Below are 15,551 nucleotides of genomic sequence, written 5' to 3' on the forward strand. Positions count from 1 at the left end.
TATTTAAGGGGTTCCCATAACTTACTTAACCTGATGAGTTTCGCGATGCGTTTGGGGAGCTGTGTACTAACAAACCCAGAATTTTGAGACCTTGCAGTATAAATTTTACTGTACAGACCAACCCGTCCACTGACATGTACCTGTCAAGGGAGAGGGGTGAAGAAGGAATAGCTGATGTGTTGTGGAGCCAGGAGAAGATGGACCCATATTTCACAAGCGGGGGGGGGGGGGGGGGGGGGGGGGGTCAGTTCATGGTCTGGTGCGCTGCGTTTCTGTTTGGTTCCACACATTCCTTCCCTGACAGACAGGAGCAGAGACCCACTGATGCTTCTCCCTATTGGGTTTGCCTCAACTTGCATCTCAGTGCCTCTCTACTGATGGCTTCTGGTGGTGGGAGTGGTGCTGCCGGAGCCTGGGTCCTAGAAAAAAAAACACACACATGATCAGAGATTCAGACCCACGCAGCATAGGCCCTACATGGGCTTCTTTTGATACTCGCTGTTGTTGAATCATGGCAGCGTTGAAGCTGTTATCTAGGTCATAAATCCATCCTCTCCTTTTGCTGAGCTAAATATCCAGTGTTAAATTATGTGTACAAATTATGTTATCTAACACAAAGCAATGAGGCTCAAGCACAGCATCTTTTCCTTAAACGGCTCTATTTTTGTGCAGCTTGGAGGCAGCAGAAACACGCTGTAAACATTGACGCGTTACCCCTTTATAAAGTTGATATGGCAAACTTGTTGGGATTTATTTAGAGTTGTGTTTCTGGAACTGTGAACGTAAGATCAATATCCACGCTTCTTTTGGCTTTGTTTTGCTCTTCAGCTGCTAAATGCTGCACTGTGTTCCCGAGCTAGGCCTTTGGTGCTGGGCAAGTAGCCTAGCAGTGTAGGTTAGGTATTGAAATGTTTCACAGTAAACGGCTGCTTGTTGGGTCTGGAAAACAACACGGGCCACAAAACCGGCTGAAAGATACAAAAAAAAACGCTGTAATTCGACCCATTTCACATTTAAGTGGGCATGCGACATGAGCCATTGTTGATATTAATAGTTTGACATTTTGGGAACTGTGCATTATTTGCTTTCAGGTCAATTATTAGTTGTGCCGGTTCTTAGCTTTAAGCAGTTGCCAGGTAGCATGTTATTGAGTGAGCTATAGACGTGTGCGTCGTGGATTTTGTTAATTTAGGACAAAGCTAGGCGAGCCGTTTCTTCCCGTTTTCATTCCTCTTTGAGCTAAACAAACCGGCTGCAGCTTTATATTCATTGCAGATGTCAGAGCGGTATCGATCTCCTAATCTACCTCTCCGCAGAAAGCAAACAATTTTAACTTAAACTCAAAAAGGATAAATGAAAGATATACAGTGTGCTGTTAGCACTGAGCAGTAACAGCCACTGAATAAAACAAAACAAAATAATAATAAAATAATAATAAATAATGACATTAGTGGACGTGATGGAGCATCAAAGACAGTGACGGGGACTTACGGTGTTGAATGACTGGTAATATGTTCGGGGTCTGAAAGGTCTTGACAGTGGCAGGACCCTCCCCTCCGGTTGTTATGACCTGCACCTCCAGTCTGTAGTAGGTGGATTGCCGCAGGTTGGACACAACGAGCAAGTTGTGATCCTGCCGAGTGAGGGAGCAGAGCAGCAGAAGACACACAATCAGTTGAAATACAACAGAACCGGCTTTTGAGTTTTGACAGGACCCGTAAAACATGGGGAGTATCGGCTGCGGTCTCTGCACCAGCCGCGGACAAAAACAAAGACTTTGTTTTCATACGGCTTGCCTGTCTCTCCGTTTTTCGCTGCCAGCTTGATAAAAGTGTGCGGTGGGTGGTTGTATTTATAGACGAGCTCTAGAGGCTGGGAGGTGCAGATAGGCGGAACGTGTTGTTGATGGAGCAGATTATGTCAAAGAGACGCTTTTTTTCCGGAGGATGAAAGAGGAAGACGTGCACGCAGATGAAAACGTAGAGGAGGAGAACTTCCAGCAGGACACAACACTTCCTCAGATCTCTCCCTGCGCCTGTCTACACACCACTGCTTATCCAAAGATTCGTGCAAGGAGGCCACAACATTGTTATCCTCAAATCACCCTCACCTCTGACAGATGCTGTGAAATGAAAAGCTGAAAATAGAACATACCTCAGGGAGCATTTACAGACTATATAGACAGCATGGTCCCTGGGATAAGGGACGCATATTCATTTGGCAGCATTAAAAAACAGCCTTCACTGTGGCTATTATGGGAGTACAAATAGAGAAAAGATCTATCCTGTTTGAATGAAAATAGACTTACTGGAGGCAAGATCTGGGACTGGGAGATGATGCTGTTGGGAAGGCTGTTTTGCCGGCTTTCTGTGGTGATCTCGGCCCAGGTGACTTGGAAGCCTGTGATTCGCTGGTGGAGAGCCACCCTTGACACGCGCCACAGGAAGTTGCCGGTGATGTTTCCCTCAATAATGGAGAAAGAGGCCGTCAGGTTCTCTGGCTTAGCCAAAACCTTTGGAACCCCTGGAGCTGTGAGGAGAAAGGGGGTCAGGGTCTTTCTGGGAGATGCACTTTCTTTCCAAGAGTTAGATGAGAAGATTGAAACCACTCATGACTGTAACCAGTGAGCTTTAAAGCTGCTTGTATGCAGGTTCTGTTACCTTTGGACGGAGTTAGGCTGCCTGTTTCCTCCTGGTCACAGTCTTTGTGCTAAGCTAAGCTAACATGCTTCTCATTTAACTCTTGGCCAGAAAGCAAATAAGTGCATTTCCTGACATGGTGAACTATTCCTTTAAGAGTGTATAGATGTTGTCCATCATGGCGATGATTATAATATGCTACGGTGCAATCAGCTGAGTACTCACCTCCCTCCCCCGGGCAGGGGATGTGTTTGAGAGTCTTGCTACGGATGGTGGCACAGGATGGCGTGAGGAAGGTGGTGCTCTCGTCCTTGGAGCGTCTCTTAGACTTCAGCATGTGAACGGTGACTTTGTACTTGCAGGAGAACAGCAGGCCTGGGAGGTTGATGTAGTTCTCCTGAGCCAAGAAACACATCATTCAGCCCTGATGACTTTGACATGTCACCCAGGTCAGGTCCCATGGAGCTTCAGAGATAATTAAATACACAGCGCGGGGCAGATCACATTCCCGCTCAGGCCTCAGGAACATGCCCCACATTACAGGATCACTTTGAACACTCACATGTTAGGGGTTAGACCACTATCCTTCTATTCAACTTACAATATAAATGATTGTTTTTTATGGCTTCCACATGTGGCATAAACACGACTTAATTAAGAAACAGCAACCAAAGGGAAATTTTATGAACAGAATGGCCTGTAAAAACCCCTGTTAATGAATGCTGTGCTGCCGTTCTACACTTAACACTCATTTCAAACTTTAATCATCTATTGATTTAAAAAAAGAAGAAAAAAGACGCCTTTCTCATCTCATTCGAGGTAACAAAACAAAAAGAAATCCTGCTGACTAGTAGATTTAGATCTTGCATTTGCAATAAAGAAGTTCTACATGAATAGGCAGTCCCTTGAGAGTGTGTGTGTGTGTGTGTGTGTATATTCTCTCTGATATGAAACAGCTTTGATTAAAAGGGAACGAGGCGCTGAGCTCACATAAAAGCACACGCCTGGAATCCTACCCAGCGATCTATAGAAAATGTATATTTCCTAGCAACCAGGGCGCTGGTCCCCAAAGAATGTGTTGATTGCCGGGCCTCTGCCATCCTGTATCAGCCTGAGCCCAAGCAGTTTACCCCCCCACCCACCCACACACCCACCCACATACTCTCCCAACCCCTACACAGACTCTACTGCACGCTACAAGAAAAAGCCCCATGCACAATGTCGTTGGAGGTGGATCTCCCTCCCCCCCATCCTCCCTCTTCCGGGAAACATTGTTTAACTAAATGCGTTTTATTGGCCAAAACACCACGTGCCTGACCACACGACTGACTCATAATATTCAAAACACCAGCCGTGGATTTGCCCAGCGCAAATCCAACGCAACAGGGCCTTCAGGTTCACTCAGCGGAGTTGTTTTCGTTAGCGACGCCGTCCTTTCTGAGCATCAGACAAAAGGTTAGGCACGTGCTTTGCATAGCACAGAGGCTGCTGATCACTGCTGCGGCTCTGTGATCTGACCTGCAGTCGAAAAGGTGTGTGAAATGGCTGACGCCGACTAACCTGCGTGACAGATTTCTCCGGTCCTCGGGTCTCGTTGTGGCTGCAGTACTCCGGCATCCACTGGACATGGTAGCGACTCACGGTGGGGTCTGTGAAAAAAGACGAAAGGTCACATCACACAATAAAAGACACAACTGGGATCTTTATAAGAGCAAGATGTACGATGAAGTATGCATTAACGAGCAGAATGGCCCCCGTCAGTTTTATATTATTGTGTCACCGTATTAATTACAACAAAAAGTCTACTGACAATTTCTTTATGAAGCAGAAATGACAAAAATATTTACTGGTTCTAGGTCCTCAAATGAAACGATTTGCTGCTTTTCTCTTAATGTCGACACGGATTGTGCTTTGGACTTTTGTCCGACAAAAACAAGCTGGCTCCTGTCTGCCATTTTTCACTATGTTCTACAGAAAATAATCAATAATCACAATCACCCTTTAGCGAGACATTCAACTCTAAACTTAACGTGTGAGGGTGCATCAACGTTTAACTTGCAAAAAGAAAGAAAGCAAAAAGAAATGAATATGATGGCCAAATAAAATGTAGTCACGTAAAGGGCACAACTGGCCCTCTAACCCTGAAATATGGTGGTCTTAACATAAAGTAGCCATCGATATCTTAACATTGTACCTTAGGACAGTACTGGAGCAACTTGACATAGTTATGTAACACCACGGCAACCACTGAACATTAGCCGGATATCAAAAGACAGACATACAGGCAGAAATTATTAACTGGTATCTCACAAATTACACTCCTTATCTCAGATCTGATATCACTATTTATATTACTGATAATCACGATAACGTACTTGTAAAAACACGAACGAACCTCCTTCTTTATCTTTGCATTAGTTTATTAACTTCAACTTCATCACTGGAGAGAGGCAGCCTTCGTCGTGCTGCTACACAGTAGCTCTCACTCGCTTCATTACTCCACAGTAGCTCATCGGCAGTGTTTATCTGCCCATCACCCTCCTCTAGATTTATTATTCATTTAACTGTGTCGCTTGAATATGTGAAATATTTCTCCGATTAATAATTGAGTATATCCTATGTTCGCCCCTTGGCGGGGGCCCGGGTTGTGGTGGGGAGATAAAAGGGGGTCCTTTGAAGGCTTAGACACAGATCTGGCACGTGGAGCCCCTAAGCTCTTTGGAAGCAGAAGAGAGGAATTACAGGGAACTGGGAAAAATCAGGGGGGGGGGGGGGGAATAAACAAGATATGCTCTTCCTGGGTCTGACAGAGAGGGGAAGTGGTATGTAAAACAAGAAACGGGACATGGACATCAGGTGGGGGAACAGAACCTCGGCAGGGTTCGATGAATCACGGCTGGAAGCGAGCCGAAAAAACGTGCCGGACTGCTGTCTTTTGTCTGGGCGTCGGGGGCAGACAGCGATATATTATCTGAGCTGCCGTACAGTACGGTTCTCTTTCGCCTGATGGAGACAACCCAGAGGGACGTGTTGCTGCTTCTGCTGCTGCTGCTGCTGCGGCAGGTCACAAGAAACAATGAGCGAGAGTTTAAATCGGGGGTTCAGTTAACCTGTCCCTTCCCTCGGTCACACAAACCAGATGTCCAGAGACCATCACTCTCCAGGCCATCTGCACGTCTGTGTGTTTACGGTAGTGGAACCCAGGTTGTCAGAGTCAAAGCCGGGGTCATCCGTTACACTAATGAGTGGCAGTGGCACACACACACACACACACACACACACACACACACGCACACACACACACACGCTTGCAGACCAGCACTGCAAACCAGAGACCGAAAAAGAAGCCGGACCGGGATTAACTCTGCGCTGCAACACTGTGATTCCCAAGCCACACTTGATCCCCGTCAGCATCACTCAGCTCTCTGAGTCCAGGCCAACCTCGCTAACAGCTCTGGGCCAACTCTATCTTCCCCGTCTGTCTCTCCCTCACTCTGATTCAGCAGTTGGTGTCTCACCAGGCCTCTCCTTCAGCCAGGGTTTGCATTCTTGACTCAAAGATGTGGAGTTTGGCTGAGGCGATGACATATATTAGTAACATAACATAGACCAGTGAATGGGACTTGACAGGTTACCCTGAGAGCATTGCTTTCAAGGTTTCCATATTTCCACTCTGGTGAGAGTTGGGGAACGGACGCCGCAGGGACAGGCATTCCTATAGGCTTTAACCCTTTGCGGTGCCGCAACCCACGACTGTTTCTGCTCCCAATGACATCAGGTTTTGTAAAATAAAGCGGACCGCTTCGACCGTAATGCGAGGGGTTGAATCTCTATTAAATTCAGCTGTCAATAAATCCCATCGCACGGCTCAGGCTCTGTGCGTTTATTGTTCTCGTTACTAAACGGTGGCTCCGCGCTAATTGTCCACGTGACGGTTCACACCAATTTGCCACGCTTTCACATTACTCAGCTCTCACAGTGACACATTGTTTCATGTATTTTATTCACACCATCTGATATCACATTCATAAAAAAAAAAGAAGGAATCTTCGTCACTGAGCATAGGTCCTAACACTTAATCATGGTGGACATGAGTCATAGTGATTGATGGACATAATGGGGTGCTAATCAAATTCTAACAAAGCTGTAAATCAATATCGGAGAGTACATACCTCCCCGGTTCTTCCAGTAGACACGGACCTGCAGCTGGCCATCCTGGTAGAAGGGTGTGCCTACCTCTAGAGGGCCAGAGGGGCGTTTGGCCAAGGTCGAACCAAGAGGGGATATCTCCTCCTTCTTTGACTTGAGCACTGATTTTACTGGGAAGAGAAAAGGAGAAATATGTGCTGCTGTAGCTAAGACAGTGACTGTGTTGTGGCAAACTCTCCAGCATGGTAACAATAATATCACCGCAGCTACAACACAGTTCTTTATGCATAAGCGTGGTGTAACTCGATGGGCGCGCACGGTACTGCGGGACACTGCCGAGGTTAGAGGTTCAATTCCCTCTCGAAGCTTAAAATGAACAAACCCGTTACGCCGAGGCTCGGTCTGTGACACATAAACACGGAGGAGCTTCGACTAAATGCAGATGTGCACTCGGCGCACTTTGGCCATTTCTTCTTTTTGCAATTCTCGTGATGATCGTTTGCCTGAAGACTGAAGTCATTTCTGAAAAGAGTAAATTCAATTCTCAAACAAACAAAAAAGAAAATTGGATTCTGCGCGATTGATTCAGCCAAATACTTTCGGTAGTGCGTGACCTTAATCTTAAATTGCACTTACTACCCATGATTCGGTTGCCACATAACCTTGGCTGTGTCACTTTTTGAGTCAACTATTAACCAAAACTAAAAAGTATTCACCAAATGGCAAATAAACAAGACTAAGTGTCTAAAGCTGCTCTTCTTGCAAATGTGCACTAAACAAGAAGTACAGCTGATGATGAGAGGAATTAGTTTGGGTGGGTTTTGGGTCATAAAGTGGACAAAGTGATATTTTGATCTGATATGATGGTGCAAGATCAAAAGTCTGGCGTTCACCAAAATTATTACAATCTACCCTGAGAGAGGCATGCATGTCTGTACCAGATGTGATCCATTTCGACAATCCTTCCAGTAGCTCTCCATTTACATTTCCCTCAAAAGTCACAGAGGTCAACACGGCGACGCTAGATGAAAAGTTAGAGTGGTTGGGGTTCATCTTCTGGGGACCATGTCTACAAGATTTCAGTCTGGACCAAAGGGGTGACCGACATCGCCATCCCCAGTGTCTAAAAACACACAACAAGTCTGTCAGTTGAATTATCGACAGAATCTTAGCACCAATGTTTACCTGACTCATTATTCTTGCTGGTGCTGAAGTGGAGAGACGCCTTGGAGCTCTTCAGACGCACCTGTCCCCAGTATGTGACGGCCTGCAACTCCACAGTGAAACTGCTGTTTTGTTGCAGTCCCTCCAGCTCCACCCAGCTCTGAGCCTGCAACAATGGAACACACTTGCATGTTGGCTTTTTGTATGTTATCACACTGTTACTCGAGGCTCCTTTCAGGGCCCCGTCATTGTCCCAGTCACAGTTCCAGCTCAGCTCGGGCCGGGCCAGCCGGGGCCCAGTGGGAAAGCCCTGCTTATGAAGAACACATGTGGAGCTGGGGAAGGTATCATGGCGAGGAGATGGGCTTCAGGGCCTCGTGAGGGAGCCGTGTTATCAGAGACTCCCAGGGCTTCCTCACCGTCTTCGACTAGCAGCATTCCACCATCAGCGTGAGCTCGATGAATTCTTGTTATTGAGTGTGCGTGTTTTGACATTCCTCTACCAGCAGGCTGCCTTTCAAAGCCTCGAGGTGCCAAAGTGGAAACCAGTAGTACATATGTCAATGGGTGTCTGGTGTCTCCCACCTCTATCTCCTGTGCGCCACATCTGTGACGCATTTCATAGACTAATTCAGGAGAAGACTCCATGGAGGTGTGTGCCAACCGTCTAGACAATCTGTCTTTCTGCTCGAGTCTGGAATGAAATGCACTTCACAGATACTAAACCACAGGTATGTGCTATCAGGTCACATGATATTGGGTGTATTGTGCAAATGGCTCACAAAGCGAGTCTGTAATTTATGAAGAGTCTGTGATTTATCTATAAAAAGGTCAAAGGTTTCATCCTAAAAACAAATACATTTGACAACAAATACTATCAAAATATTATTCTGTGGCTCTCGGAGTTGTCCAAGCCAGGAAGTCAAACTTTGTAAGCCTTTAGCTTGCCTGTTTGTTCAAGCATATAAAACCAAATTGCATTTATCCTTTTTTTAGTGATAGCAAGTGGGGGGCTTCGTCGATGTTACGTCCCTCCAGAAGGGCCATGAAGTCTCTTCTTCTGAGAATGTTCCAGTATGCAAACTAAAATGTTATAAGGCATCAGCAGTAGGAATTAAGTGCATTTCCCTTTAAAAGTTATATTTATTTTAGAATGTTTTAGATGTTTTAGATGTTACATTTTTACTGAGTCTCGCCTTAGTTTAAATATACCAAACATTAAAGTAAAAGGTAATAATAGGATATGAAGTACAGTTATATAACTACTTGACTTTGAGACAACAAATAAATACATAAACCTGTGCACCACTTTCCAAAATAGGTGATTACGCAATAAAGAAAAACTGAGTAGGAAAAAACTATAAAGTTCCAAAATACAAACTGCAAAAAAGGGAAAATTACAAAGTGAGCTATTTAAGAAACACAGACCTTGACATTAATGTGTTATCTTTCAAAGCTTATCAGTGCATTTAAGGGTTCTTTCATAGTATATTAAAACAATGAATAACACATTGTATCAATCTGTGTGTGATTGATAGCCATGCAAGTGTATAAATAAAAGGCAATTCCTCCTTGTTTATCCTTTCTTCCACGGCAGGCATTTACAGTGAAGCATTGAGAGAGAGAGAGAGAGAGAGAAAGGAAGAGAAAGAACACATCACTGAGAGACGGGTGAGGAGATTACCCCGTTGGTGGTCTTTCTCCTTTTCTTCTTGGATGGCACCAGCGACTTGGTGTGCACAGTCCAGCTCCAGAACACTTTGTAGTGATGTACGGGGATATCGGGCTCCTCTGGCAGGGTCCAGTTGAGACGGGCTGTCACCAGGCCGTCGTCACCCAGCGTCACGTTGCTGACACGCAGACTGGTCGGTCTGGGAGGGGCGGATGGATCTGTGGACAACGCGCCAAGATGAAATAACACAGTCATCGCAAGCAGATTTCCGTACATCTGCAGACGTTTAGAGTGGAAGACAAAAAGGGCCTCTGGTTCTTGTATGTGACAAATCCCGAGCCAAGGCAAGTATAATTTCAGGTCGAGTGCATTACAGGCCAAGACACCTTTCACCACTTGCGAGTCAGCATTGCAAGTTCGGGAGGGGGACCAGTATGACACTGTGTGGCGCAATTAGTCCTCCACTGACAATCTGCCACGAGATGTTATGACAGGTGTCGTGTCACGTCTATGACAGCGTTCGGCAGGACCGGGAGTGCAGGTCAGGGGTTAACAAACACATGCAGCTCACTTTGGCTTCACACTCGGCATTCCTGTACTCCAACTCATGTATGTGTGCGTGCGTGTGTGTGTGTGTGTGTGTGTAAAGATGGTTCTGAACCCCGCTGAATGCGCTGCTGTCAGCATCCCGGTGCAGGGGGAGAGGCAGGACCACACGCCAAATGCAGGACCAGAGGGAATGGCCCCGTAATGAGAAAATGATTCACGGCACTAACCCGGTTGGCTCTCCTCTCCTCCTGCCCTCTCCCACCTGAACCACATTTAAGCCCGTCAAACAGTTCTCCGTACCAGCCGATGTCGGCTGTGCAATGTAGAAATAAGCAGTCCGTTCTCACAAATTGCCATAACAAAGTACGGTAGGGCAAAATTGCAATCAGATGATACGACCGTACGATGTATAAAATCAACAATGGCGAGACCGAATGGCTGGGAGCTCATCAAATCCATGACGGCTCCCATCAATCTATCAACGTTCTGGCTCTGATTGGCCTGATTGGACATCGGCTTCCATCCCGGCAGCAGAATCTTTTTTTCCCCACCTGGTGTCTGGCTGTTTGACAGCCTTCCAGAACGCTCTGGGGAGTACATGCATGACGAGGGTTTGACAGGGTAGGTCAACACGCACGCACGCACGCACGCATGCACACACACACACACACACACACACCAGAACACACCGATACTTTCTGTATTTAGCACAGGTTTCCAGTATTCGGCAGAACACGGTAGTACTTTGGATGTTTGCCAATGCTCCACTGCTAAACAACTCTCTTTGTATATGGATGAATACATAGAGTTTTTTAAATATATGTTGATGTGCACGGTGCATTACATAGTTGATAGTTAAAATGGTTCATACAACAAAGACACTATTTTATGCGATATACCTATAGAGACACTTAACTCACTTAGGTCCTGCCTCTACATGTCAAACAAACACACTGTATCTGATCTGGATCAGATTCAATCTAGACCCATTATATTCACAACTCTGTGATCCATGGGAACCACGCAGCAGTTGTCCGTTGCTTTAACAAATGCCATCTGCGGCACAACACCGGGATTTAGCGTCATTCAACACTGAAAGTGCAGCGTACGGGAGCAGAGCAGCGGCACAGGGTGCCATCAGAGCTTGTCCTCTAATCTGTGGCGAAGATCTGAAACGAGCCTACGTTACGTCACTCCCCTCTGGAAGCAAGAGACCACTTGCATTCATTTGCAACCTGCAATATCCTGACTAATTCAGACATATTACATTTTATATGACCGTAAAAAGGGGGCGGGAAACCCCCTCCTTTTGAAGACATAAATAAAGATCTGGTTTCAACGCAGAAAGAAAATACATTTTCCACACGCGGTCGCTCCTCATTACTCGCATTCTACTTGTCAGCTGCATGAATTACCATTTCCACTTAACTCACTGGGTAAATGTGCTGAAGCTGTTGAGGGGACGCTTTTACAATCCAGGTTAACAAGGTTAGCAAAAGAATTCAAAAGGTTCCTTAATACAGTTTTGAATAAACACATCTGAGCAGTCAGAAGTGATAAATGTATGTTTGGCTTTATCAAATCGTGTTTCAGTCACAATTTGATTTCTGCACAAAAATATATATATATATGCATATGTGAAGGTGCAGGTGAATGAAAACAGATTTTATTTTTATTAAATTTTATTTTTTTAAACAAACCAAAAAATGAATTCCCTTGAGTGTGTGATAAAGAAAAGCTCCACCACAAATCAGCCATTAAAACTCTCTCCCAAAGGCTCCACCTGTTACAAGGTCTTAACCATAACAAATGGAGAGCACTGGGTGTCAAACAGGAACTTAAAGGCCACACACACACACACACACACACACACACATGCATATGTAGATACACACACAGACCTCTGGACGAGCGGAAGTGTTTGCTGGGCGCAGTGAAGCCGCGGGTCCCGTGGACATTGACTGCAGCGACTCTGAACTGGTACCATCTGCTGGCTCTGATGTCGGCCAGTTGGACGCGCTCCTCTGCAGTCTGAGGGACAGATGGGGGTGGGGGAGAAAACCACAGGGGTCAGGGTTCACGCAAGGTCACAGCCCCATGCGAGTTTGCTGCCACATCAGTCATCTGTATGTTTCTCTTTGCCAAACTTTCAAAGACGCTGTGACGGCCGAGGAATGTGCAACCGTCTGTCAGTGCACGTGCAGCAGCTTCACAGCTGCAGCATGTGGCACGCCGGGACATGCGAAGCTGACATTTTCTTAGTGATCCAAATCCCAACTGTCTGATCAAAAGAATCCCTCATTTGATGGGCTCTCCAAAAGCAAAAAAAACGCGTTTAATCTTACTTCCGTTTTTTTTTTTTTTTTGCGTGTGCCGCATGCAGATCCCTACCTGTGCCACAGTCTGCCACTCGGTGGCATCGTCCTCGCTGGGGTGGATGCCATAATTCCAGCGGCGCTGCACCACATAGAGGACGGGCTCCACGGAAATGTTGAACTTGGAGGACCAACGGATGTCCAGCTGACCCGACGGCTGCTCCAAAAACCCCAGCTCCTTCCTGGGCTTCAGAGGGACTCCTTAAAAGTACAAGCGAGACAGACGATACCGCGACAGGAGTTAATATCACCACTGTGAGGAACATTGCAGGTGAGCTTCAACACGAAATGTGTTTTTCCCCTTTCTTGACTGGAAAAAGATAAATTACAGCATCAGAGTTGAACAGATTCAGATTTTAAAACGAGACATGACCTCACCGCCATAGATGTAATTCATGCTGCGGGGTCAACAGCATTGTCTTTCTAGTGTGACAGATCTTGATATTTCCTGGCCAGAGGAACGTGTTTTAGTAGCTGGGCTTCTTAGTCATGACACAGATAGTTTGCATCTAGGTATGCGAGGCGGTGGGCGTAATGTCTCCCTTTCTTGCAGACACAAGATACACTCGCGCAAACACATACGCGCATTCGCATAGAGGTCATTTGCATCATTGCGCTTCACATTCAGCTTTTCGGGAGGAAGTGGATGTGGCCATGTGCAATAAATGTTGAGATTTATGAAGTGCGGGAATGGGCCAAATAATCAGCCAAGTCAGATCGACTCTCTCAAGTTAATTTATTGTGGTGAGGGCGTAGTGAGTTGTTGATTGAGCGTTGGGCACAGTGATAATGAGATGGAGATTGGGAAAAACAAGTGAGAAAGTACAGTAGAAGGCTGAATACGTCCCGCAGTTCTCAATAAATCAACTGGAACTTCAGAGCATTATGTTGGACCTTTGTCGCTCCGCATTTATTAACAACATAAACACACGCTCAAGGCTACAGCGGCATGTCGGTAAACAGCATACTCAAGACCGTGTTTTGTATGCGCAGGGCTTCATCTCCTTTCATCTCTATTCAGTCTTCACGCATGTAAAAGTGATTGATGCATATAACATCCGAGAAGATTGAAGAGGGTCCTTGAGCCACATGCTTATGGAGTCGGTACTTTGTTTTGTCCCCCTGATAACAGCTCTCTGCACACTAACAGCTGGGGGTCATTGTGCTGTGGTTTCACAGCTCTGCGGTCGTTTGTGTGTGAGTGTGTGTGTGTGTGAGTGAGTCTCTGTCTGTCTGTCTGTCTGAGTGTGTGTGTGTGTTTGTGTGTGTGTGTGTGTGTGAACAAACGTGTCACATTTCCTGTGCAATACTGAACACCAAGGTAACCACAGCATTCCTACTTCTCCTTCTGTCTTAGCTCATCTTTCCTGCAACACACACACACACACACACACACACACACACGCACACACACACACACACACGTGGGAGGGCAACGAACACTTTCCCTGAGCTTTCCAAAGATAACTTTTGGGTCAGGTTTGGTCCAAGAATCATACAGCGTTCATTTTTTTCAACGGCTGCACGCTTCCTCCAAACCGTGATGTAACTGCTGCCGAAGCAAGAGCACGGCGTCCATTCACGTCTTAAAATCACACCGACAATTACACTCCAGGAATATAATTCTCAATACTCACGCACATACTTTCATAATGACTGCTCTAATCATAAGCATTGGGGAAGCACTACAAACACCGCTTGTAGTTTGCAGTGATGGCGTAATCTGACCGAGCGATTACCTGACTGACTCGTTGCGACAGTGAGAAGATAACTCTCGCCGAATCCAATCTCACTCTGACATCTACATTCATCACATATTCTTTTATTTCAACCACCCCTCCAGCTCCTTTGCCAGTTTCCCTCACAGTATAGTGCTCACAACCTGCTCAAGTAACACGTACATTTCTGTTACACCACATGCCGCTTCTTCAAAGTGAGAAAATGAGAGCACTCGAGAGAAAGATATGAACATGGAAGACGTAGAAGAGGCTAATAATCCACCTATCAGAAGCACACCCCCGCACGTACATCTTCGAGACGGCATTACAGAGCGGTGGATGACGTGTGACAGCATCGGGCTCTATTGATGTAAAAAAAAAGAAGAAGCTTTGTTGCTCATCAAAAACCCAGTGGGGGTCCAGTGTCTCAGAGTTGCTTCACTTTCAATGACATACATGTGGGCTGGGTCCGCTAACCTGTACACACACACACACACACACACACATCTGAGAGTGATCTCAGTGGGGGAAACGCTTCATTTCTCCTCGCTTGTGTTTGCTAATGGCTTCCAGCATCAGGGCTCATCACGGCAAAGACCACGCACACAGACTTTGTGCACACATAGAAACGATTACGCTCTTCGAACCACGAGCAACTAATTAGACCTTTAACACTGAGCACCGGGACAGGAATTTCCATCTGCACTTTCACCAAATTCGCTCAGTGTAATTCAGCGTAAATGCGGCGCTGACGGGCGACCCGTCATGAGCTCAGCGGTTGGACTAAAAAAAAATCAGCGTGTAGGCTGCTTGATTTGAAGGTCTCCCAGTGCGGTGAATGGTTTTCATCGACTGGCTGAAGTTTTTCAAGGTTTCGCCCGCTTTCATCTTTCTCCGATTAACGTGCCGTTCTTTTTTTGGGTTTCCAAAATCATATGAAAATACTAGCATGCTCGTCTGTGTGCACAGACTCAAAAAAAAAAACATGCTTTTGTGACTACACACAGTAGGACATGCTTACTGGAACTGCACAGGGATTCAAAGCACACACAGTCGATCACTGCCGCGGTTCAAAGCTTGATTTAGACTCATCTTCCACCGCTCTCACTTCAACATCTCCTCAACTTTGTTATGGCCTCAGGCTGCCAGCAATTGTGCACAGATAGTGTTTATAATACAGTTCCAGCTCCCGTCTTCGAGTTCAGAGGCTATTGGTTCTCTCACATAACAGCTCAGCATGCTCAGAACATCAGGCCGCCTAGGGCGGCCCCATTAAACTGCTTTA

The 15,551-nt window shown here is 46.0% G+C and overlaps 1 protein-coding gene across 1 annotated transcript in view; it reads right to left on the minus strand.

Annotated features, from left to right (window-relative positions):
- Window positions 1-287: 287 nt before the first annotated feature.
- Window positions 288-15,551, minus strand: part of LOC117750673 (anosmin-1) — a 36,066-nt gene continuing 20,802 nt past the window's right edge. The window contains exons 5-14 of the mRNA XM_034561957.1: window positions 12,565-12,749; window positions 12,075-12,204; window positions 9,637-9,842; window positions 7,974-8,118; window positions 6,812-6,958; window positions 4,200-4,288; window positions 2,865-3,036; window positions 2,309-2,529; window positions 1,492-1,633; window positions 288-419 (exon numbers count right to left, since the gene is read on the minus strand). Of these exons, the coding sequence (XP_034417848.1) occupies window positions 361-419; window positions 1,492-1,633; window positions 2,309-2,529; window positions 2,865-3,036; window positions 4,200-4,288; window positions 6,812-6,958; window positions 7,974-8,118; window positions 9,637-9,842; window positions 12,075-12,204; window positions 12,565-12,749 (1,496 nt within the window). The 3' untranslated portion in view covers window positions 288-360. The remainder of the gene's footprint in view (window positions 420-1,491; window positions 1,634-2,308; window positions 2,530-2,864; window positions 3,037-4,199; window positions 4,289-6,811; window positions 6,959-7,973; window positions 8,119-9,636; window positions 9,843-12,074; window positions 12,205-12,564; window positions 12,750-15,551) is intronic.

This window comes from Cyclopterus lumpus, chromosome 21, assembly GCF_009769545.1.
Source record: "Cyclopterus lumpus isolate fCycLum1 chromosome 21, fCycLum1.pri, whole genome shotgun sequence".
Taxonomy (NCBI): domain Eukaryota; kingdom Metazoa; phylum Chordata; class Actinopteri; order Perciformes; family Cyclopteridae; genus Cyclopterus; species Cyclopterus lumpus.